The sequence below is a fragment of the Rattus norvegicus genome, chromosome 19, assembly GCF_021556685.1.
Source record: "Rattus norvegicus strain SHRSP/BbbUtx chromosome 19, alternate assembly SHRSP_T2T, whole genome shotgun sequence".
Classification (NCBI taxonomy): Eukaryota; Metazoa; Chordata; class Mammalia; order Rodentia; family Muridae; genus Rattus; species Rattus norvegicus.
In genome coordinates, this window is record NC_141552.1 from 27001514 (window position 1) to 27027539 (window position 26026).

Here is a 26026-nt window from a genome sequence, read left to right on the forward strand (position 1 = left end):
GCTGTTTGAATGGTTGTCCTAACACTGGAGGACCTTGCTTCAAGTAGTGGCAGTCAAACCTGGTGCTGATCGTGTCAGATCTGTCCAGGCTGTCTGTGTGACTGTGGCAATGCGCCTCTGTTTTGGCTGAGTGTTATTTACCTCCCTCATGGCCATGTGATAACCAGACCATGAGCATGTTCATTGTTTGGAAAGAAGGGTGTGGAGGACATATGCTCCTCATCCTAGCATTAGTGGAAAAAAGACATAGGTAGATGCTGCATTCTAGACCATCCTGGGCTATAGAAACTCTGCCTCGAAGAATGCAGGTGGAGCAGGGCTGGGGTTCAGTTGGTTGCCTAGCAGCCTACCACATTAAGCAGGCACCGCTCAACCACCTGTACATACACATCTCCTGAGATCTCTCTCCTAAATGGGAGGTGATCGTGTCCACCTAGTACAGCACATGCCCTGGAAGGACAAAAGCTACCTACAGGAGCTGTGGTGATGACTCCCAGGTTAGAGCATCTGCTGCTCTCTCAGAAGAACCACATGGTCCCTAACAATCATCTACAATGGGGAATGCTATTCTCTCTTTTGGATCATGAGGGAAATGCACTCAGGAGTGGCCCAGACATACATTTGAAAAAAAAATCCACTGAGTTACATGATAAAAATAAATATAATCAGCAACAATAAAAAACACAGCATATGAATGATCAAGTGAAACAGCACCTATAAAAACCTATTTCCCAAAATGACGTTGATGGTCATTATCTTTATGGTTTAATACTAATGTTGTATTGTAAGAAAAACTGAGGCACATGGTTCTCGATTAGGATTATTCTATATTCCTTTGTGAAAGTTGTCATTTTTTCTGCAGCTCTACAGGCATGAGTGTGTGTTACTCAATATCTGGTGCACACAGTCAATAAGGAATGTGTGTTGTAGACTGATATAGACTAGGATGAGCAGAACACATGACAGCATGGATACAGTATGTCAGTGATTACATCATAAAGTGTGTGTCCATAAAAAAAGTCACATTATCCACACAAAAGACACTATCGCATTGTGTACCCCTTGGTGGCTTTGAATTCACTGGATCATGCAAAGATCCATATCCAGCTGTCAGTTCTAAGTCTACAGGAGGGGAAAGGACCCTTGAATAAGATGGTCTTAAGAGTCAAGAGTTACAAATCAATTTTTATTCATAAGGAATACAATTTACAAAAACAGGCATAAAATGAACAACTAAAATGGTATAAAAAATGAAAAACAGTAACAAGAATATATAACTATGAAATAACAAAAAGAAAACTTCAATGAAAATCATAACCAAAAACATTTCTTAACAGCATTTTCTTAATGAACATTTAGAAACACAGTTGTAGTGCTGTTTCTCCTCTAGGACGTGAGATGTCAAGGCAGTCCCCTCAGTTGTCTCTCAAATGGTGTTGTCGGTATGAGAGAGGAGAAAGACCTCAATGAGACAGGCTGGCATACGGATACATAAATTTAGGGTTTCTATACATTGAGGAAATTATCTGAGAAGAAGAATATTCCCCCAAAAAGTCTTTGACTGTGAGGATTGTCGTCACAGGGAACTCCTGAGAGAGAAACTCATTCCTCAGGGGGCTGTCTTCCTGGGATCCGTCCTATGCCATGTGTCCTGCAGTTTCTGAGACCTGGGAGGACAAGGCAGCTATTAAGACACTGATTTGGTGGGGACATGCATACCAGCTGTCAAGTTGCTGCCTTCTGTCCCCTCAGCTACATTGGACAGACAGCACTGATCTTTTCACTGAAATCATTGCTGATATCTCTGCAGGCTGGGAACATCACCAGCAACCCTCACAGTACTGTGGGAGAACAAGCTGCTCCTCAGACTCTACCAGTGCAAACCAGAAATGGGGAAATGGGGAGAGACCTAATTGGGGTGCAGGAAGAAATAGAAGGCCACATGATACCCAGATCAAAGCCAATGACCAGGACTCATTTGCCATTTGCACTTGGTTCTTATCCCTACAAGGTGCTTCCAACCATAACATGACCCCTGTATGACCTTTGTCACACGACCAAGAACTCGTTCAAAACTCTTCATAGCATCCAATCTGTGATAGGGAGATGCAGTCATATGATATGTTATTCCTCTGTCACCATTTCTGGACTGCAGTTTCAAAAAGGGCAGAGAAGTATAATTGCCCATAATTGAGTTTCTGAAAAGTGGTTAACATCCCAGAATACTTGTGCATAGACAGAGCAATGAATAACTCTATCACATGAAGTGGGCGACTGATTGGGTGTGGGGAGATTAGAAAGATGATAGGGGAAGCAAAGATGTATCCAATAGGCAAATGGTATCAGACATTGTTAATCTGACTCAGCTGCTTGTTCCTACCACATTTTGCTGGGTCTGGAGGTTGCTGGTCTTCTCCTGTTCGTCTTCATCATTCGGGTTCAACTCAAACAAATATCGCTGTACCTCCTTGCTCTCCTTCTTCAATGAGACGAACTTCTTCTTCATACATGCCTGGTCCATCAGGAGCCGGCTGTGCAGGTTGCTGGAAACACACTCTGCATAGTAAGATCCTGAAGCCTCTTCCTCCCATTCCAACTGCCAAATCCCACAAACTCCACCAGGACCCAGATACCCATAAAGACTTCATAGAATACATCTCCATACATGTAAGGCTGCTGCACAAACAGCAAATGGCCAATCCAGGGAAGAATAAATTGTTTCTGTGACCCAAGCACCAATAACAGTCCATGTCTGTCCAAAAGAACAAGGGATCTACAACTACCCATGAGAACCCAATGCATCGGGACAGCATCAATTAGTAGGCAGTAAACAACCACAAGAGGACAGTAGAACAAAGGGAGGTCATGCTAACCATGTGGTCCACACATTGAGCTTTGTTAAACCTGGTATGACCCCAGAGCCGCAGGTTGGCCTAATAACACTCTGATGCCTGAATCAGTGTAGTTCTATCCAGAGCCTTCTAAAGATGCATAGACACTGTGGTGATAAATGACAGTCTCTTATGGAACTGAATCTGAGTCCAAAAGACCCACGGCACAGTGATATTTAAACAGCAGAAGAGATGGGCCCAGAGCTGCAGACCCTCCGGTCCAGAACAAAGAGAGGCAGACATGGCCATTCCACAAGTGATGGGCCCTTCTGACCAGTATTTACCGATAGAAGTTAATCTCCTTCTTGAGCTCCTGAAATTTCTCACGATGTTCAATGTTCTTTGTGTCTAAGTTGTGCAGTAATGACATGACCTCTTTCTCCTTTATTCAAGTTTTCATAAAATGGATTTGGCCTGAAGTAGGGGCTGGCCCCAGGAAGATAGAACCCAATGAACATCGAGGTTTAGGATTATATGAACTCAGGCTGTGTCCTGTACTACCCCATGCCTGGAAGGACACTTTCTGAATTCTACATATTTGGATCTTCTTCAGCTTCAGAAACTTGGAATTGTGTGCCCAGGACAACAGAAGCTAAGCACCCAGATAAAGGGTTCCCTGGCTCACTTTTTTCAATCAGGAGGGCTGGATCTGCATTCAAACCAGTTATGCTGTCAAGAGCCTAGGCCCCAGAGCTTACCCAAACACACACACACACACACACACACACACACACACACACACACACACATATCCAGAAGCCTCTGATTTCATTTTTCCTGTTTTGACAAGTGGAATGCTACAAGCCGAATAACTAATATTCTAGAGGCAGACAGTACACATAATTCTGGAGATGAGACGAGATATTGCCACAAACTTATAATCTGCCCAAGGCATACAAATGTATAGACAAATGTGACCACACAGGCAAAGTACTGTGCTGTTGAAAGTGGGGCTTCCAAAATAAAGTACTTACACCTCCATGAAACTATTATAAAGGTAAATCCTGAGGTCAAAAAACAGACCCCTAAATTCCAAGGCTGGAGGGACACAGAAACATATAAAAGTTGTGCATATGCATGCAGACCTGTGCACACACAACACACAAACTGGGACATACCCACAAGAAAAGAAAAGTAAACAGACTCAGAGAATGAGAGAGACAAATATGGAAAGAGCACAATGAGAATCAGTAGAAATGTATGCACCATTACTGTCTCAGAGTGTAGGGTACACAGACAAGAAAGAACAGGCCAGAGCCTCAGGCCTTCTAGTTAAGCATTGATATGAACAATGTGGGACCTGTCACCTAAGGGTGCTGCCATGAGATGATAGCATTCAGTCACCTTCCTAGCAAGTACAAACACTCTCCACAAACTCACAGCACCTAGAACCTTGCAAAGCTACCACCTGTCAAGGGCTTTCCAATTGTACACTGGGAACTCATGCTCCAGTGACTTTATCCCTGAAATCTTCACTCAGATCACAAGTTCAGATTTTCAACAGCCAGAATCAGAGAGTCCATTTCCAAACTCACTCCTCAGTAAGGGTCAGGTTCTGAATCTCCTCTCTATGGGAGATGAGGTTTAGGACAAGGTCGTTTGTTTGAAGCAATGCATACCTCTTGCTCATGGATCCACCTGTCACATAAAGGAGGCGATCTGTCAGCTCATTTCTCTCCTTGGTAGTTAGCTCCAGTTCTCTATTCAGCCTCTCCTCTTCCTCGTTGGCCTGCACCTTGTTTAGGACATTTTCAGGGGATGACGTCTGTCTGCAGGCCTCTGTAGGTAGAAGAACACAAGTGAACCTGCATGGGGCGAATGCATAGAGCATACACAGACCACAGTGAGGTCCAAACAGGAGAATGTGCTTGGAAGCCAGTGTCACTGCAAGGAGTTTGTTCTATGTGGAAGAGGCCTCCTAAGTGGATCACAGTTCCCCCACTACTATATAGAGACCAAGAGATGTAAGCAGCCAGGTGTTCCCTATGCCCGCCCACACAGTCTTACAAGTACCAGAGAGATGCCTTCTCCAGGATTATTATCAGGTACGCAGGCTACAACCTGGTTTCAGGACCCTCACCCCTCTGGTTTCAGAAGTCAGATCATCAATTCAGCATCCACAATGACTTGATTGATCAGGGATACTCAGATATCCTACACTGTTACTCTAGTCCAATAACTTTGCATTAAAAAGTCATGTAGGGGGAGGACATGGTCAACAGACTTATTAATTCCCCCTACTGAAATGACAAATGCCCCAGAAGTGCCAATAGGTTACAGGCTCTTTCTCTACCTGCTCCATATAGTTTGGCTACTGTAGAAAAATATCTGCCACACAGAACGTCTAATATATGAAGGTAAGATTGGCTCCGTCAGCCAGAGGTAGTCAGAGGAGTTCTAAGAATATAAGGTCATGGCCAGGAGCACAATTCTCTCCCTCTTACTACTGTCACACAGTCACTGAATTTAAAGAAGCAATGAAAGTGAAGTACATTGATGCCCTGTTTAATTCAGAAAAGTTATACCCTCCATGACTCCTGATGGTGTTATTATATCGATTTAACCTACCAAATGCACTGTAAAAGTAAAGACTAGAAGATCACCCAATAATAGCATAGGCATTGCCATATCCTCCATGTGGTTATGGAGAAACTAATGATGTGAAAACCTTGACTTTCAGGAATTGTGGTAATCATGGAATTCAATATCTGTGGAGATGTTCCAGTGGTTGTGGCCCATTACTAAAACGGCCAGCGGAAGACCCCCACACACACCCCTGACAGGAAGCTCAACATACACTGCCCAGAACTTACTCCACATTCCCCATGTCCTGTATCCATCATTACCTTTAGGTTTCCTTTGCTTCACTCTAGACTCTTCTCTATCAACATCAACTCTCCCAAAGCGCCTACAAAGACGGGCAAACATGTCTGTGGATATATCCTTTGGACACTAAGAGAAAAAGTAGGGAATTGGTTGTCACAACGATACTGGTGACATCACAGGGATTCCAAGGTCTCTCTAGGAGACAATAGAATGTCCACGAAGGGACTGCTGATGTCACGGAGAACAGACTTTGCCTCCTTGCTAATGTTCTCCCTGTACTGAGCAAAAGCTGATGTGCCCTTTTCAGGAGACTTCCCTGTGTCATAGCCACTGAGCACCACATGCTTCCAAAGCCAAATTTGGCTCTAGGCTTGATTGGAAAAACCTAAGTCATTGCTATGTATCTAAATGAGTGCTTCCTCCCCAATCCCTGCACAGAAATGTTTCATCCTACCTCAAATTCTCCACAGTCAGCAATATTACACATTAAAGATTACTGAGAAATCACACCAGTTCCTATAAGTAGCCAAAGAGGTCTCCTGTCTCATCATGTGCAGGTGCATGAAATCACACCCAGAAATAGCCTGTAGGGTAGGTTGCGATGTGGGTGTGTGTTATAGGTACAACCTGAAGCTTTGTGCTTAACATTTGACAGTTGCCACCAAATTCCTTAGGAGAAAGAATTGCATTCATTATGGTCCTGGCAACAATGTGGTGATCTGTTAGCAGAGGAAACTGAAATATTGGATCCACCAGTGAATGCACCCTCAGACTGTTTGTGGGGCTCTCTTCTTTGCACTTAAGTTACCAAAGTAGGATTGCTTACAGGCCTCTCTAAGCTATAACGTGTGATTTTATCTGAAAAATAAAATAGTCAGCAGATGTGGGGGGGGTGCAGCCAAAGGAGTAGGACAAGCCTAGAGACATAACTCAGTGGACAGAGTAAGAAACAAGCATCTTCACTCCTGTTTCATGGATCACCCCACAAAACACAAAAGCATCTATCGTACTAAAAAAAAAAAACCAGTTATTTTATTGAATGCATACACTAATACTGTTTACAGTATTAGTAGCAAAGCTCAGATTTTGGGGGCAGATCCATGACTTGAACTATCTTCCTGACAACATATAAAGCAATAAATAAATAAATAAGAAAAAAAACAGAAAAATAAAAAACACAAAAAGCACAAGCCTCTCATGTGAAGTTACAGAAGAGTGATCCAGTGGTCACTTCTGACCAGGCCATTTTAGCTATGACAGTGCATAGTGACCCTTAATTTGATGGGTCCTATATAAAGCTTTGTGCAATATTGTCATTTTAACCAACCTCATCCAGAACATACATAACGACACAGGATATGATTGCCATGTCCTTGCTGTGTATGAAGTTATTTTTCTGTGTCCTTGATTGTCAGGCATATTACAGCAACAATCTGAGATGGCTGGTAGACTTGGAAGAAAGTGGATATGAAAGATCCCCATTTATATATCAGTACAGAAGGAATAATCCAGAATGTCCACAAACAGTTGCTGTCACACCAGGGCTTTTAAAAGCTCAGCAGCTAGAGAAGCAATGTAGTCTTTGGTTATTGTCAAGCTTAGGTTCTCTAGTCATTCATTATAAACTGACCATGACACAAAAAGAGTTATCCGTATCACAATAAAACCTAGTTGTAACTAGACTTATACCACATTATCACATTATTACTATATTTGAGGTTCTCAGGTATGATCTTAGAAACTGGAAGAGGCTGGTTCTTGCTACATATAGTCATATTCTATGTCTTCACAACACAGTGTGATTCGTCCTGTTAATGCTACCTACAGCCTACAATACCTAGGATATTTTGTGCTGACATCTGTGACATGAGACAATAGTTCATGTCATCCTAACCTGAATAAACTGTCCTTAGAGTACAGTGTGGTATGAGGGGCCTTCTTTTCCGCTGAGATAGCAAAACATTTCCAGTCTTCAGTCAAGTCTGTCAGCCATTGTCCAGTGCCTGTCTTGAGATGTCCACATTGTCAGCTGAGAGTCTTCATCCAGGCTGCTCTGTAATTCTGTAGAAGATTAATAGGTTCCAGCCCTAGGAATTAATTCAGTGTTCTAGTACTTGCCAAAGATGATCAAAACCTAGTTTCCACCCTAGCTCTGTGTGCTATACAGAAAGAAAATAAAGAACCCCATTGCACTTGAAGTTTCTCCTCCAACAAAAGGAGAGCCTGCACAGGGCCTTTAAGTAACTCTAAGCCCCAGCTTCCCCACAACTCCCTCCATCAATTCCATTATTGTTGTGTTTTCATTACTGCTCACTTTCTTCTTTGTGTGCAAAGTATGTGCACCATGTCAGTAAAGTGTGTGTGTGTGTGTGTGTGTGTGTGTGTGTGTGTGTGTGTGTAGTCCCTAGTGAAAACTGTCGAGGTGCAGGCAGACTCATGTTACTACTGTCTCATGGCACCTTGCAGGGAGCACTGAAATCGTGGGCTACTTTAATACAGTCTAAAACGAGGCTGTGCATGGTTTTCAGTGAAATTGTGACGTCATCCCCACTACAGAGAGCAGCAAAAGCTTCATGTATCACATGCTGCTGTTACCAAGGTGAGGCAAAGCCTCATCCCATAGAGAGTCTGGTAGGATTTGATGGCAGGAAATAAACTCAGAACGAAAATCAATCAATTACAAACAAAGAGAATGATACAAAGAGCCAAGCAAAGCAAGAGCTGGCTTTTTTTTTTTTTTTTGAGAAGATCCACAAGACAGACAAACCACAGAGCCTATATCTAAATTACCAAATCAGAAATGAAAGGGGGACGTAACAACGGACACTGAGTGAATTCAACAATCATTAGGGCTTACTTCAGAGGCCTTTACTACAGAAAAGTGAAAAACCTATTTGATACTGGTGATTTTTCTAACAGATAACAAATACCAAGTTAAATACAGATCTGGGAAGGTAATGAATAATTCCCATAAGAAAATAGATACAGTCATTAAAGGCTGCCACTCCAAAAATTAAAAATAATAATAATCAGGGCCACATGGCTTTAATGCATCCTTTCTACCAGACTTTTAATGAAGACCCAATAACAATAGTGCTTCAATTATTCCACTGAATTGAAAGAGAAGGAACATTGCCAAACTCCTTCCCTGAGTTTCTCCTTTTACCTAGAATTCCTGAGTCTGTTGCTTCTTCCATTGTCACCCCATCAATAGAACCATTTAAAATGGGATGTAATCGATGTCTGGAGCCTCATTCTTTCCCTTGACCTCCATGCGGTGTCCAGAAGTCACACCTGTTCTCATGGACATGGCTTCATTTCTTTTTCCTGCAGCAAGAAGAAAGCCAGCAGAGGAGGCAGGAGCTTACAAAGAATCAGTAGGATTCCTAGAAAAGAAGCATCCAGATCACCATTCTCAGAAAACCCCTGGCTTGCTCTCATGTGACTGGGTCCTCAGACTCCAGCAGCCTTAGATGAGACCAAGGAAAGCTGTGCAGAGTCCTGGGTCCCCAGGTTCTTGACCTCCTGAGTGACAGCTGTAGACACGTCCTCCAGGGAATCCTTACAGCTGGTGACATCTGGACAAGGTGGACCAGATGTCAAAATGAGACATGGGAGAGAAATCCTAGACTGTTTGGAAGGAATCAGTCTTTGCTTTTGCTTCTGTCTCTGTGTGCCCTGCTGCTATGATGTTCATGGGGAGCTCTCATGCCAGTGGGTCTCCTCCTAATGTGTTTGTTGTTGCAGATGTCCTGGATGTTCTGGACCCCATCAGAACTCAGCCCGTGCTCAGTCACGTGGAGGTCAACACCTTCCTGTCCATCGGGTCATGAGACCTGAGACAGTTGAGGTAACGGCAGTTGGCCTGGGTGAAGTGCTCACAGACTTGGACTCTCTTGCATGGCTGTGGCTTCAAGCAGATCTGTTTGTGGCTGTCTCCTTTGTAGTAACTTTTGCAGGAGAAAAGCATCCCCCTGTACCAGGAAGAAGGCCGGCTCCTCTTGGTTAAGCCCAGAAAGCTCATGATTCTTCAGGACCTGGAAGCTCTGTTCCTAAAACTTGGTGTGGATATTTGCAGAGGTTTCTCTGGGATATTGCATAATGACTCTGTCCCAGAAGTTTGAGCTTGCAGAGGCTTGGGCAATCTGTAGCATGGTCCCTGGATGCACTTGAGATTGAAGCCACAGGCTTCAGTAGTAGCCGCCACCTACAGCGTGATCCCTGCCTGATCTCCAGTCTCCAATAGGAATAAGCAGTCTTGCCCAGCAGCTCATAGAGCTCTGCCTCTGGAGCCTGATCCTACTCTGCAGTTCCTTTAAGGTCATGCAGCCCCTGTGGGTCCACAGGATCTTGGTGATGAAACAGTCTGCCCCAGGATCCCCCATGGTGCACTATGGCTGCAGCTGCTCAGGCTTGTGAGCTGGACTCTGCTTCGTGGAGAAAGGAAACTGGAAAAGGGGATAACACATGAAATGGAAATGAAGAAAATAACCAGTAAAAATTAAAAGAATTAAAGTCATCATCTCAGGAGAATGAGTGGGAAGCCAGGTCCTTAAGCACGCAGGTTCTCCACAACAGTGCATGCTGGATTCAAGACTGGACATGAGGTGCCCTGAGCTTGGAACTGCCAGGCTCCTACTGGGAAGAGAGCTTTCTTCTTCATTTCCGTAAGTCTCTCTAGTTTTCTTCTAAGGCTTTTATCTCATCATTCACTTTCCCCATGACCTTTTATGACAAGCCATTATGGTTAAGAAGAATTAAGTAAGGGCTCATTGAGTTGTTGGTAGTTGCAGGTCTGGGGGAACCCTGGACAGAGAGATCTTGCCTGCCAGGGGTGGGATGTGCATGGTGGGAGGGACTAGTGGAGTGTCATTGGCCTCAGTATGCACAGGCTTGGGGCTGGTGCCTGGCTGCCTGGCACACCTCTGTTGCCACTTGGCCTGGGTCCCACCGTGGATGACCATGGTGGTTGCTGGCCAGTTGTGCTTGCTCTACGTGTCCTCCGGGTTTCTGGCAGGGCTGACCACAGTCTTGAACAGAGACAACTGCTGACAAAGTGGGCCAGAAATCGGAGGATCATGGGAGCATCTTCAACTTCCCCCTCCCCAAGCACTGGCAGTTGCAGCTGGAGGACAAGCCACTGTGAGTTTCCCCACATCCAGGCAGGGGTTCTTCGCCACCAGGAGAGCAAGGGCAAGCACTGCTGCCACCAGTCCCACATGCCCAAGGCCTATTTGCTGACTGGCAGGGCTTCACTTTGCTCTGCTGGCTCTGCTTTGCCTTGCTCTGCCCTGTGGGCTCTCACTTCTTTGGCCAAAGATTGTTGAGATCCCGGCTTGCCTCACCTTTCAATAGGCGCCTCTGTGAAGTGAGGAGAACCAAAGGGACAGAAGGCTGACCTGGCCCTGGAGACTTGAGTCTCCCCCTCCACCAAAGTGCTTTCCTCAGTTCTCCACTCCAGTTTTAGTTTGCAGGGATCCCAGCAGGTGGCAGGCTTTGCTGAGCCTCCCCTGTGAGAAGGGGACAGTGGTGGGACTTATGGTTGTGGGAAGTCCTTCAGGGAGATGCAGGCTTTCTCAAACTCTCCGACCATCCATCCAGTGCCCTCCCTGGTTCCCATGCCCTGTGTTTGTTGGGAAGTCACTATTTGCCGTCCTGTGTGACTTTCCCTGCAGAGTGTGGTCTCCTGCAGGAGATACTCTCACATGCTTCTTTAAAAGCACCTGCTCCTCAGATCAGGATCAGCTGTGAAAACAGGCTTCTCCATGTCAGGGTGAGAGCTACCCCTCCCAGCTCAGAGCTGCAACACCATAGGATCCTCAGGCCCCAGTGCTGGGTGGGTCCCATGGAAGAGTTAGAGGATAGCTTCCCTTCTGAGAAGTGACTTAACACAGAAGGTTCACAAGTGACAGTCAACCCCCATTTATTTCTTCCAGGAGAAAGCATCCACTCTCCATTTTAAACAGTGTAGGCTCTCACATGGCCCAGTTCTGTGATTGGGGAAGATTTTCTGCAGCTTACTTGGCAAGTCAGAGTAGGGCTACATTCTGTTTTTTTTTTTTTTTTCTTTATTAACTTGAATATTTCTTATTTACATTTTGATTGTATTCTCTTTCCCGGTTTCCGGGCCAACATCCTCCTAACCCCCCCTCTTCTATATGGCTGTTCCCCTCCCCATCCTCCCCCCATTACCACCCTCCCCCCAACAATCACGTTCTCTGGGGGTTCAGTCTTGGCAGGACCAAGGGCTTCCCCTTCCACTGTTGCTCTTACTAGGCTATACATTGCTACCTATGAGGTTGGAGCCCAGGGTCAGTCCATGTATAGTCTTTAGGTAGTGGCTTAGTCCCTGGAAGCTCTGGTTGCTTGGCATTGTTGTACATATGGGGTCTCAGGCCCCTTCAAGCTCTTCCAGTTCTTTCTCTGATTCCTTCAATGGGGGTCCCATTCTCAGTTCAGTGGTTTGCTGCTGGCATTCACCTCTCTATTTGCTGTATTCTGGCTGTGTCTCTCAGGAGCGATCTACATCCGGCTCCTGTCGGCCTGGACTTCTTGGCTTCATCCATCTTATCTAGTTTGGTGGCTGTATATGTATGGGCCACATGTGGGGCAGGCTCTGAATGGGTGTTCCTTCTGCCTCGGTTTTAAACTTTGCCTCCCTATTCCCTGCCAAGGGTATTCTTGTTCCCCTTTTAAAGAAGGAGTGAAGCATTCGCTTTTTTGTCATTCTTCTTGAGTTTCATGTGTTCTGCGCATCTAGGGTAATTCAAGCATTTGGGCTAATAGCCACTTATCAATGAGTGCATACCATGTGTGTTTTTCTGTGATTGGGTTACCTCACTCTGGGTGATATTTTCCAGTTCCATCCATTTGCCTATGAATTTCATAAAATCATTGTTTTTGATAGCTGAGTAATATTCCATTGTGTAGATGTACCACATTTTCTGTATCCATTCCTCTGTTGGGTTCTTTCCAGCTTCTGGCTATTATAAATAAGGCAGCTATGAATATAGTGGAGCACGTGTCTTTTTTATATGTTGGGGAATCTTTTGGGTATATGCCCAAGAGAGGTATAGCTGGGTCCTCAGGTAGTTCAATGTCCAATTTTCTGAGGAACCTCCAGACTGATTTCCAGAATGGTTGTACCAGTCTGCAATCCCACCAACAATGGAGGAGTGTTCCTCTTTCTCCACATCCTCGCCAGCATTTGCTGTCACCTGAGTTTTTGATCTTAGCCATTCTCACTGCTGTGAGGTGAAATCTCAGGGTTGTTTTGATTTGCATTTCCCTTATGACTAAAGATGTTGAACATTTCTTTATGTGTTTCTCAGCCATTTGGCATTCCTCAGCTGTGAATCCTTTGTTTACCTCTGAACTCCATTTTTTTAATAGGGTTATTGACTCCCTGCGGTCTAACTTCTTGAGTTCTTTGTATATTTTGGATATAAGCCCTCTATCTGTTGTAGAATTGATAAAAATCTTTTCCCAATCTGTTGGTGGGGCTACATTCTTAATCCATACTCATTCACACAACAGAACATCTTCCTCCCCACCCACGAGGCCTTGACTTGAACCCAACGGACCTGAGAGAACAGTTTGCAGCACAAGAGAGAAAAGAAGCCAGAATAGTTTAAACTGGAGAAAACCCCCATATAGGCCGTTTACCAACTTTAGGGGTTGTGCATATTGTGGACTTCAGAATCTTAAGGTCAGATTTTTCTGATTACACCTTATAGGTGAAGCTGAAGTCTACAGAGGGTGGGATCATTCCAGGCAGGGAGGGGATCTGACTCTGCAGGCCTGGTCACCCTCTGCATTCTCCCAAAAATAATTTTTAGTCAGCTGTAAATCTGAAGTGAAATTTGTTTTTTGTCAACTCAAATGGTTGACATTTCAAGTCTCACACACCATGTGAGAGACACACATTTATCCACAGGGGATTTGAACTTACTTCTATAGAAATGACTGTGGGCCAACAGAGGGAAAGCATTCTTGCCTTTAGCATTCTGTCTGTATCAGAGACTACATGGACTGGCTTCCTGGACAGACATGTCCAAGCAGACAGACATTGTAATGAGGGAAAATTTAGGCAAGAAATGACCTGGGGACAGTGATTTCAGATTGTGCCTTTAGCCAGGAATCTCTGTTGTCATTAAGGCAAGCAGTCTTGGGCCTGCCAGTATTTCAGGGCTCTTACAACTGGTCCAGGTACTTCTGAGGTGAAAGCCTTTCATTAAAAAAAAAGTTTATAGAGCAATATTTCTCAACCTGTGGGTGGCAACTGCTTCACAGATATTGCATATCAGATACCTTGTACATTATGACTCATAAGAGTAGCAATATTATTTATGAAGTAGCAGGAAATAATTTTATGGAGGGGATCATCACAGTATGAATAGCTGTATTAAAGGGTTACAGCACTAGTAATGTTGAGACCACTGCCATATGAGCTGACACATGGGAGCAGACTCCTCAGATGAGTAGAGACCCATGGCAAGGGATACTGTGTCCCACCCTAGAACCCAGAGGCAGAATCTATCACAGGAGTCTGTGGGTCACCTTGTCTTAAATTCTTCCAGGGTCAAGAATAGCATTGATCATCTCAGCAGAATCAGCTTGCACAGCCACATCAGGCCCATGTCTTCCCTTACAGAGAAGGATGTGGGTCTAAGTGACAGCCAGTGAGACTGAGGGGACCCTGATACTCATTTGCTTTGAGCTGTGGTTTCTTCACCTGTAAAATGGGGGTGTTTCTTCTGAATTGGGTTGTTGTGGAGATTAACAGAACATACAACCTGCTCAGTGTCTGCCTGGCATGGACCCTGCTGGTTAAATGGAAGCTGTCGATGATGATGAAGGTAAAAGTAGAATTTCTAGCCAGATAGTGTTAGTTGTGGGGTGCCATACAAGTGTTCTAAGCATTTTCTGATTCTAAGACCGCCTCGCATTACAACCTAAGGCTCTTGATTTAAATTTTAAAAAAAAGAATAAATATAAAATACCAATATGAAAAAATCATAATCAGAAATGAGCTAATTCCTGTGAAGTCATTTAGCTTTACATTTTCTGCTTCTATTTCCAAGGCATCTAGAGTAGCACTATCCGAGATCCTAAAGCCTTCTCTTATGGTGCTACCCATTCATTCCTCTCTCCTTGAGGACTTCTCAGGTGACTTACCAGAATCAGATGGCTTTTAAGATTGTTCCCATCAGGTGCGATCTCTTTGTCCATGGGCCTTGCCCAAAGCTGCAGGGCCAACCTGTTGTTTTACAATCCAAAATTCCAGACATTAATTTTACCAATGAAGTTTCAGGAGTCAGATGCTGAAGTCAAGTAAAGCTCCCAACTGTCTTTCCTGATTCACTGACCTCCCAGAAGAAGAGCAGTCCTGTTCCCTCTGAACACTTTCTTAAAAATCCTTTAACTCAAAAACTTTCCATTGGTTTAGTTATCTAGATTTCCTTTCACGTTGTGTCTTGATCTGCTGGACCTAAGTGCACTTTTTACCTTTGCCATAAATGTGTGTGGTAGGTGAGCCATACCGTAATTAAGTCCATGTTTACATGAATAAACAACTCTTGCTTTAAATGTCTGTGCCATGGCCCTGCTATACCACACACTAGTTTTTCAGTAAATAATACATTCTTGGAGATCACAGTGTGATCAAATATATTGTAACATGACTTAGTAACGTTCCCTCGATTTTATAAATCAATTTCTTTGACGAGGATTCTGGGTGTTGTCTGTCAGGTCTGAGTGCATCATCTTGGGAATCCCAAGGAACATCAAACTTGGGCTTTTGAAACTGTTGCATATGGCCAACCCGGAGCAAAAACCACCCAGGAATCTACTGATACTTGACACACATTAATTCACCTGCCTTTTTCATATAGTTTATGGCAAGAGGTCACCATTCTTGACCTTGTTTCATTATAAAACGTGGTACTAAATGTAAGAGTTGGGGTCAAGGAGATCACCCCACGAATCACAAAATACCCATCTCAGATAACCATGTATGGTTTATTGAATACAAATATCCATGAATTTCAGGACAGAATTAAAAGTCCAAACATAAGGATAATAGAATAGAAGAGAATTTAGATTTCCACTTCACAGGTCCAGTAAGCATATTCAGTAAATCATAGCAGAAAACATCCATAAGGTAAAGGAAGAAAAGGCCATGAAGGTACAACAATCCTACAGAATGCCAATTTAATCATACCAGAAACAATTCCTCCATTAACATAATAATTAAAATACGGAATGCACAGATCAAAGAAAGATCATTAAAAGGGGTAAGGTATAAATAACCAGTAACAAACAAGTTCAGACCTATCTGAATTACACCAGACTTCTCAACAGAGACTCCAAAAGCCAGAAAATCTTGGGCAGATGTAATGCAGACCAAGGATCCGATACGCAGCATAATTCTCAATCACCATAAATGGAGAAACCAAAATATTTCATGACAAAACCAAATTTAAACAATATTTTTCTCTAAGAAAGCACAACAGAGGATTGTAGTAGGGAAACTCCAAGACAATGAGCTAAACTATACCCAAGAAAAAGGAAGAAATAAATCATCTCTCAATAATTTCAAAAAATGAAGCACACAATCACCATTTCACCCATAACCAGAAAAAGAAGAGAAAGCAGCAACCATTGGTCTTTAATATCTAACCAGACCCTCTGTCACCAATCCCCCTGCTCCTAGGGAATAAACTGCCAGCCAAAGTATATACAGGGTCTATGGTTCTAGGTAACTGTGTAGAAGAGGACTGATTTAAGTGGCACCCATGTGGCGGGAGGCCATTGACTATGCTGAGGCCTGTTGCCCACCAAAAGTAGATGCTGGAGTTGTGAGGTGGGAATGGATATGTGTGGGTGGGGGAACACTGTCATATAGGCAAAGCTGAGCAGAAATGGGATGTAAGATATGATGAGGGGAGTCTGGAAAGTGGGACAACACTTGAAATATAAATAAATAAAATAACCAATTAATAAAAAAATAGCCAAAAATAAAATAAAAAGTGAAAAGGTAAAAGAAAACTTACACCAAAACAAAACAAAAGAAATCCTTGTAGTGGATTGGCCTAATTCTGCTTGTATTTTAATGCTAATTTGTGGAACTCAAGATTGGTTATCTCTAAAAACTGACCCTGCTCCCAGTTAACTGTGATTATAAAGAAGCCAACAGCCAACAGCTGCACAGCAGAGAGATGGGGGAGGTGAGCTTTGAGGGCTTTGCTAGAGAGGATCATGAGGAGGGAAGAAGGAAGAAGAAGCTGCCATAGAATAAAGGAAGAACATGTGTGATGGAGAGGAGAGAGGAAGAGGACAGCAGCCATGGTTAAGGGAAGGAGAGCCTGGTCCTGAGGGCTGTCCAAGGGGAAGAAAGAGCAGCCAAGATGCTACACAGTCAGTAAGAGTTAGCGTTATTGTTTGGAAAGTAGATCTGATACCATGGAGGGCAGGCAGCTGCCCAGCTACTGTGCTGATTAAGGCATATGATGAATAAATTTACAAAATATGTATAACCAGTAAGACAGCTCTGTAGAGGATCCTAAAAGGAATACTTTAGTTTGAAGAGAAGGATAAAATACCAGAGGAAACAGGAAATAATTTAACAAAACTAGAACAGTCAATCAAAAGAAGCCAATAAAACCCACAAAAATTAACAAAATTAAATACATAGGTTTAAATAATATTTGCATGTCACTAAACTCAATTCCCCAGTAAACAGACATACATTTAGCCAGAAACAGGATCACCATCATGAGATCTAGAGGATATACTAGGGAAACAGACCTAAGACACAGGTCCCTATAGCAATTCTATGCAGTTTCTCTATCCAGCTGACAGAATAGATTTCAAACCAATCCTGTCCAGAAGATGTAAGGACATTCATTTCATACTTTGCAATTACCAAAAGATACTACAATTCTAAATATATACATATTAAACACAGCAGTCACAAATTTAAATATATAATTATCAGATAGATCTGAAATTACCCATTAGCTATAATAGTGGTTGTGATTGTTTTTAATAGTCTATTCTGACCACTTGGCAGATCACATGCAAATAAACAAAAGAGGAGGAGCAGAATTCAGTGACATCATCAGTCAAATGGACCTAACAAACTACACTGAACTATACATATATTTTCTATCAGCCTGTGGATCTGTCTCCAAAATTGACCACGGATTAGGACACAGAAGAGCCCTCAGGAAAGATAAGAAAGCTGAAGTAGTGTCACGCATTCTATCTAAGCACAAAGGAATCAAACTGGTATCACACAATAGAAAGTGCAGTCAGTACACACTCTCGTGGAAGGTCAGCAACACAAACAACACACTACTGAAAGGGCCAAGGGAGAACACATAAGGAAAAATTAAAATCCTAGAAATGAGTGACAATGAAAACACAACCACCACAGATCTATGCGATACAACATAGTTTTAGGAATTATGTTGCAGTCAGCAAAGCCAGAGCAGTGGACCCATCTAATCCCTTTGTCATGCATCAGAAGTAGAGAATGTGGACTGTGCCCTGTTGGGTTAATGCCTTGAACTGGCTCACCACATTCCCAATTTCCCTTTGTAATGATAACATATTTTTGGCATTACACATTGGATGTATGCAATTTGCCTTTTGATTTCATAGGGGAATAATTAAGGGACTTCCTGGAGGGTCGAAAAGCACTGTGGATAAACTGTGTAGAGACCGAAAGACTACAGGGGTTTTGGAAGCTGAGCTAATGTATTTTTATTATGATATGTTTAAGAATCTATGGGGAATTGGGAGTGGAATATGGTGATTTGAATGATAATGGCCCCCATAAACTCACATATATGAATGTTTGTTGCTGGTTAGTGGAAATATTCGGGAAGAATTATAAGATACGGATTTGTTGGAGGAGTGTATGGGATTGGGCTTTGAGGTTTCCAAATTCAACACCATCTATAGTTAACACTTTCTCTGTCTCCGACTTGCACATAAGATGTAAGCTCTCAGCCAGTTCTCTAGAAACATGGTGTCCTACCTGCTGCCGTGTACCCCAGCATAATATTCATAGACTCATGATCCTTGAAACTGTAAGCTGAAATAAACTCTTTCTTCTACAAGTTCCCTTGCTCATGGTGTCTCTTCACAGCATAGAAAAGAAACTAAGATTGGAAGGAACAGTTAAGTGAAAATTTTCTCAATAATATCCTGGAAAATAAAATTCAGACATTTACCAAAAGTGTCAGGTACCGTGATCAAGCTGGCTTGACTGCAGAGGTGCAAGAATGTTTCAACAAATACAAATGAATAAACAATTCACCACAGAAAACCAAGAACAGGAAACACATGATCACTGCAGTAGAGGCAGACAATCTCTTTGGCAAAATCCCACAGTGATTAATGCAAAAGTCCTGGAGAATCCGGGATATGGAGAAGACATACCTTAACATTATAAAGGTGATATGCAAGGCCAACAGCATCCTAACTGGAGGAAATCATAATGGATTTCCACTAAAATCAGGAATAAGTCACAGATGTTCATTCTTTTCATCTAATTCAACTAGTATGTGAAGTCTTATCCAAACAATATGACAATAGAGAGATGGAAAGGCATGTTAATATGAAAGAAAGCAGTCAGAGTATTCTCATTTGCCGGCGATATGATCCATATATAAAGACCACGAAACCACTAGCAAACTCCTATGGCTCATGGACACATTCACTAAAATCACAGTAAAATCAATAGAACTCCTGTATACCAACAATAAATATGACGAAAGAAGCCAAGAAAACAAACCCATTCAGAATAAAAATCTTGTAATATCTAAGGAAGTAAAGACTTGTTAAAATGAAATCATTAGGAAAAAAAAAAACTGAAGAAACCAGAAAATGAAGAGGCCTCTCATTTTCATGTATCAGTATGATTTATATTATTATATCGAATTCTACCAGAGTCATCTACTGGTTTAAATCCATCCCATTATAATCCCAATACAGAGCTTCATGGGAATGAAAAAAAAAAATCTCAGAACTCACATGAAAGCACAACTGAGCAGGGCAGTCAGACACTGCTAACTAATAAGACAGTAAAGCACTGCGGGAGGCTTCACCTTTAATGATTTCACGTTCATTTTGGGGAATAGTAAAAAAGAAAAACCAGCATGTTAATATCATGAGAGCAGACACAGTGCCTAATGGAATAAAATTGAAGAGCCTGATATTGTTCTATGTTCTTATCAGCATTTGGGTTTTGAGAAAAAGGAAAACAAACAAACAAAACAAAAAACTCACAACCCCCCCTCCCACCACCACACACAAGTGCAGTTTTCAACCTGTGGGTTGCAAGCCCTTCAGGGAACAACCACATATGAGACATACTTTATACATGCTATTTACATTACAATTCAAACAGTAGCCACCTTATATTTATGACTTAGCAATGAAATAATTTGGTAGTTGGGGTTGGTTACCACAATGTGAAGAACTGTATTCCTTGAGTTGTTCTTGGTCATAGTATTTTTCTGCAGTAACAGAAATGTGACTGATATATAAACTGGTACCGAAGTGAGTGGAGATGTTTGTGAGGAATCTCTTGATTTTTTGGAGGAGGGTGGGAGACTTTGGATTGGGAAAACTGTTGAATTATTTAAGGAGATCTTAACAGTTCTTTTAGTTTGCCACATGGGAGACATAAGTATTGTGAGTCTGTGCAAAATAGAGCCTCTCTGATGAAACTTCAAAGGATGGCAGGAACTCTATTGGTGACTGGCTTAGAAGCAATTGATATAATTTTTGCAAACAATCTGTCTCTTTTCTGCCTGGTTACTAAGAAGTGACCTGAAGATAAATAAAAAGCTAATTGACTAATTGTTTTGAGCAAACTTCAAGGGGTAGATATCCGGTGACCTTCCTCATATGGTAGGAATGTGTGTTTGTATTTTTCATTGTTAATGTAGCCAGGACTTCAGTTAATCCTGCCACATTCAGGGTCTGGACGCATAGGAAACTGCAAGATCTCCCAGGATTTGGAAAATGTCCCAATTGTTGAAAGGTCCCCAAAACATGTTGTCACCCCACACACATTGGGAAGCAACTTAAAGGAACATGACCCCCTCATTCTCAAGAGGAAGGGTGGGTGGGTGGTTATTTGTCTGCCGTGGGCTGTAGATGATTATTGTCAGTTAGGGGGTTGGTTGCAAGTTCTTACTGGCCATGGTCAGGGAGGAAACAGTAAAGCAGATTCGAATCAGGGATGTCTTTCTTCCTTTCTCTTTCTCTCCTCAATTCTCTGTCTAATGTTGTGGGAAATCAGGAGAAGGGATTAAAATGACAAAATCATAGATCACTGTATCTCTATTTATACTAGAAAGCAATACCAAGTCTCAAATATTTTAGGATGGCATGGATTTTTGAATGATGATAGAATTTAAAATTGTACTTGCATAAATGATTCAATTCATTTTTAAGATATAAGTATATGCAACTTATTCACAATGTGGTGTAAAATTCTAATTTTATAAAATTACTACTGCACACTGCCGTGGATAATTAAGGAATTCAAGCTAGTACTTTCCAACTATAAATAATCAGTCTTCCAGTCATGTTGGTACTGCTTTAGTTAGGTACAGAAATAAGCTTTATTTAACTTCCTGTGTATGTTTTTAAAGTTAAGTAGGAAGTAAATCCCTTGGGGAAAAAAAGCCACATTTGTCCACTGAGATAGACATTATATACAAAGGTGGTTCTCAAATCCTTTAGAGATCTGAAGAATCTGCCATTTCAGATGTCCTAATAGTTAAAGGCTTTTCACAGTGGGAGAGACCTCAACTCCTGGTAGTGTCCACAATCTATTCTGAAAAAGATGATGGGCTCTAAAGAACCATTGGGTGAAATACTACCCACTTACCTCTACTGCTGCCAGAAAGCTGTCCAGCCTGCAGAAGTTGATCATGGGGAAGTCTGTGTCCCAGTTTTTGGAAAAAAAAATAGGATAGTCCTTCAAGTGACCTGCTTCAAAGGATTGTTGTCAGAGCTCCTGGCCCAGTGAGTTGAAGGTGGATGCCACAGTGACACAGGAATATTTGCTGACTGACTCCCATGGTAGCCAACAATTTCTGTCATTTCTTTAGATTTGGAAGCTGTTTGCTCTGAATTTCCTTTTATTCAGGCAACATTTCTCCTCCTCAGAACTTGAATGGGGTTGAAGATTAGATAGTTTAGTCTTAACCTTTTCTTGTTATGAGAATCAGAAAAACAAACTTGTTCACCATCGTGCAGAAATGTGACAGCCAGGAACCTGGACAGGAACAGGGTGGACATGGGAGGCTCAGAAAGCAGGGCTCTATGGACACTCCACAGCAGTATTAAAACTCCTGCGATATCCGCTCTGGCACCATAAGTCCTGAGAGAGGATGGGGATGCCAGGAGAGTGTGCGTGGTCTGCCCACTGCCTGGGATTTTTAAAAGCTTGTACCACCCCGAGCACATAGAAGAGCTTGAGCAGAAAGAGGCCGATGCCCAGAAGCCGCTGCTGTGGTAGGAGGCAGTTATGGCGGTTGGAGGTGGGGGTAGAGGTGGAGGAGGGATGGGAGAAGACCGAGGAGTTTCCCCAAAAGACAAGAACAGACATCATCCTTACTACTCCAGAACCCACGCCAATGCACCCCACCCCTAAAATGCCCAGTCCACTGCCAAACCTCCCCATGCCAAGTATTCACAGCTTCATCCCCACTGTGCTTATTTCTTATTTTTTTTTAACTTCTTATTTATTCTCTGTGAACCTCACATCCTGCAGCTCAACTCCATTCATCTGCCCTCCCCTCAGGTCTGCACTCCACCCTTGCATCCTGCTCTAAATCAGAGCAAAAATAATCTTCGTGTAGAAGCTGAATAAAGAAAATTTGTACGCAAAAAATGTGTCAAATTTTAAGGATGAAAGACATAAACGCTTAAATTGTTTGGAATTAATGAAAGTACATTTGGTCTCAGAAGACTTATTATGGTTAATAAATGAAAGTTATGATAGATAAGGGATACAAAGCTTAAAAAGTGATAGAAAATGATTTAGGTACAAAATTTTAGACTAATATAATTTAGATAACGAAGTACCTTCTCCAATTTTGAAAATACGAATGGACAGAATATTGTGACAGTAATTCTTACCTGATGCATCTCATAAGTTTTCTTATTTTATCTAGCTTATTAATGTTAAATTAAAGGTATTTCTTGGAGTAAAAGGGGAAATGCTGAGGTGACCTCCCTTTGTACTAAGGTGTGTCAACTTTCAATTGTTAGTTCTGTACTGGCAGTGAGCTAAGTGCTGGCAGGATTTCTCTTGTCATTTCTATGTCCCATCATCAGGTTTGCTATTTTGTGGATGTTTGTCCTTCTCATCAGCTCAACACAAGCTAAGAGATGTATCAGGTGTTGTCTCACTGCCGATTGGATGTAATAAAGATCTGATGGCCAAGAGCTTCGTCAGGAAGTATGTGGGCAGAACTTCCGGGCATAGAGAGGGACATAGGCAGAGGCAAGCTGAAGCAGGAGATTCAGAGTAGACATGGGCAGGAAGAGATATGGAACAGACCACGGCAGAGGGGTAAAGAGCTAAGCAGCAGGTGGGTCTCAATGGTAGAAGAATGGGGTTAATTTTTAGAGAAGATGAGGGACTGCCCAGTGAAAGGCCTAAGATTCAAACTATGTTCGAATTCTCCATGTCCCATTTACACCTCAGGCAACTCTGTGAAAATAGTACACAATACAGTATTAACATGGCTTTGAGTCTGTGGTTTGGTTACTTTTGGTCACTGTTCCTCAAGACTGCAGGAGAAGGAACAACACACAGGGCAAACACATGAAAACCATGTGCAGCTTAGAGTGGAAAAGATCACTAAGAAGTTTAATGTCACAGCAAATTCATGTGCTGAAGAGGAGGGTGACATAGTTAAGGAGATGAATGTTATTAACGATAAGCCTCCTGCCTCTGTACTGTAGAGATGTGGAAGGTGTCCTCAAGGCAAGACTCTTACCAATTAAAGTTCCAACTTGGAAAAGGGAGCTCAATAGATTTCGTGCTCCTACAAAGCAAGTGCATAGGGAAGCTGCTGCAGTTGTCATCCAAGCAGGCAGCTGACAGGTCAGTGCACCTCATGTGGCACGGAATTTGGAGGAAAAAAGATTTTAAGATTCAGGATGACATGAACAGGACCAGGAGACTCTCGTATTTATGTTTTTATTATTTGAGGCTTGAATTAAATGATACTCATAGTCTGATGTTTTTTAGTTTTCTTTCATCACTTTATCTACATTTCCAATTTATCTCCCACTCCATGTTCCTCTACATGACCCCCTCTTCTGTCCCCCACACCCTCTCCCTATGAGATTGCTCCTCCACCCACCAATTCACTCCCGCCTCAGAGGCCTAAGTTCCAATATCATGGTTCATGAAGCTTCCTCAGAAACAAGGTTCTCCCGTCCCAGTGATCCCAGATAAGCTAGTCCTCTGCTACATATCTACCTGGAGCCATGGGCACACACTGATTCTTTTATTAGTTACCTTAGTTAAGGTGTCTCTTCACCTTAATTCAGGCTTAAATTCACTTTGCATCCCAATTGCTGTCCTTTCTCTTGTTACTTCTCTCCCACAGTTCCTCCCCAATGTCCTCACACCATCTCCTCTGAGAGAGTAGAGGAATATCCCTCAGAGTGTGCCTCCACCAAGACACATCAAGTTTTTGTAGGGCTGGTGCACCTTCTCCCACTGAGGCCAGGGAAGACACCTGAGTTAGGGTATCAGATTTCACAGACAGGCAAACCTTTGGGGATAGCCTCGGCTCCAGTTACTTACAACAGTGTATGTAATACTGTATTAAACTTAGTAAGGTTTATTTACCTTCACCTAGCAACTCATCCTGAGAAACAGTGCTCTGGCCTGATGCTTTTGTTTTCAGCCCTATCTTCCTCTTTCTTCTGTGCTTACCACTGTAACACAGGAGAAGCTTCTAATATTAATGCTGCCAGATCTTTCCAGTCTTGGGGGATAATTCTATTCTGAGTTGTATATGGATTTAATATCTTCTTTACGTATGATGAATATATACTTCAGGAAAGGACTGCTTCCTTGTTTCTATTAAGATCTAATATGACTAAAGGATTCTGATTAATATTCCAGAATCGTAGGCCACCAGGTTGGTATGTCATCACTCACTGAAGTGAGGTTAATTGTATAACACCTTTTGGCCACCCACTTTCAATGTCATTATGTGGTATTGCCTTAGGCTCTTTTCTACATTCCCCGGCCTTTGGCTGAGTATATGTTTGAGGTCTCTCTGTGACTGTGCAAAGAAGTAAGAGCTAGGGCTGGGCCACAAAATAAGAAAGTACTTGTTCATCCAAAAACAAAAACAAAAACCAAACAAACAACCAAAAAAAGCTCTAGGGTAAAATATCTGTGCTAGTGCTGAAATGAACTGCCAGAGGTAATTTTTTTTAAAGTAAATAACACTATCTTGGGGCTGATAATATGAATCAAATATCCTGCAACATAAGTTTGCAATGTTGCCTGCATTTTATAAATCAAGTCTGACCACCATTTTGGTTCTTTCCAATCATGTCTGAGTGCATCATCATGGGAACCCCAAAGAAAATCAGAAATGGGTCCTTGAAGCTGATGCACAGGGCCAGTATAGACCTGAATATTACAGAGGACACCTTGACTCTTAACACAAGGGATCATTTCTCCATCCCTCTTGTCACATAATTTATGACAAGATGTCACCTTTCCTAACCTTAGCTTCTTTTCCTAAGTGCTGCTGACAGGAAGATTTGGTGTCAAGAGGTCTGGACTCAGACCACAGGAACACTGAATTCATTTAAATAGGTGTAGTTCATTGAATGCACACACCAATACAGTTCAACCAGAGCAACAGCTCACAACTGTGTACTGGACATTGCTAGGCCCAGCTCATTGCAAAATCCACATGGGCTAAAGCACAAGTGCTGGAAATGCTGCTGTCTATGGGCCCTGACTCGGGTCATTTTACACATAATTGTTCCTATTTTCCTTGAATCTAATGGGTACTATGTGAAGCTCATAGTTGGGGAACTTGTTAAGATTAACAAACCTCGTAACATACGGAACATAACAGGGTATGTGACCAGCACCACACAGTTCAATGTCAGGTTTTTTTGTTTTTTGTTAGTTTGTTTGTTGGCATCCATGATGTGGAGGCGTATTACAGAACAATAGGAAAGAGCTGGCTGCTGTGTAACAAATTTGCTGCTATTAAGGTAGGTACGGGAGC

General features: G+C 42.4%; 1 protein-coding gene and 1 pseudogene across 3 annotated transcripts in view; both read right to left on the minus strand.

Moving 5' to 3' along the window:
• Positions 1-1166: 1166 nt before the first annotated feature.
• LOC147999291 (uncharacterized) overlaps positions 1167-26026 on the minus strand; it is a 166504-nt gene continuing 141644 nt past the window's right edge. The window contains exons 1-6 of one of the 3 annotated variants that reach the window (XM_087596539.1): positions 21631-22268; positions 14895-14976; positions 5738-5843; positions 4511-4670; positions 2381-2543; positions 1169-1667 (exon numbers count right to left, since the gene is read on the minus strand). In XM_087596539.1, coding sequence (XP_087452665.1) covers positions 1638-1667; positions 2381-2543; positions 4511-4670; positions 5738-5843; positions 14895-14948 — 513 coding nt within the window. In that variant the 5' untranslated portion in view covers positions 14949-14976; positions 21631-22268 and the 3' untranslated portion in view covers positions 1169-1637. Of the gene's footprint in view, positions 1668-2380; positions 2544-3175; positions 3318-4510; positions 4671-5737; positions 5844-14894; positions 14977-21630; positions 22269-26026 lie in introns of those variants that run through there. The other 2 variants (XR_015643929.1, XM_087596540.1) reach the window with 2 other exon arrangements.
• Positions 8816-10102, minus strand: LOC147999292 (zinc finger CCCH-type antiviral protein 1 pseudogene; annotated as a pseudogene).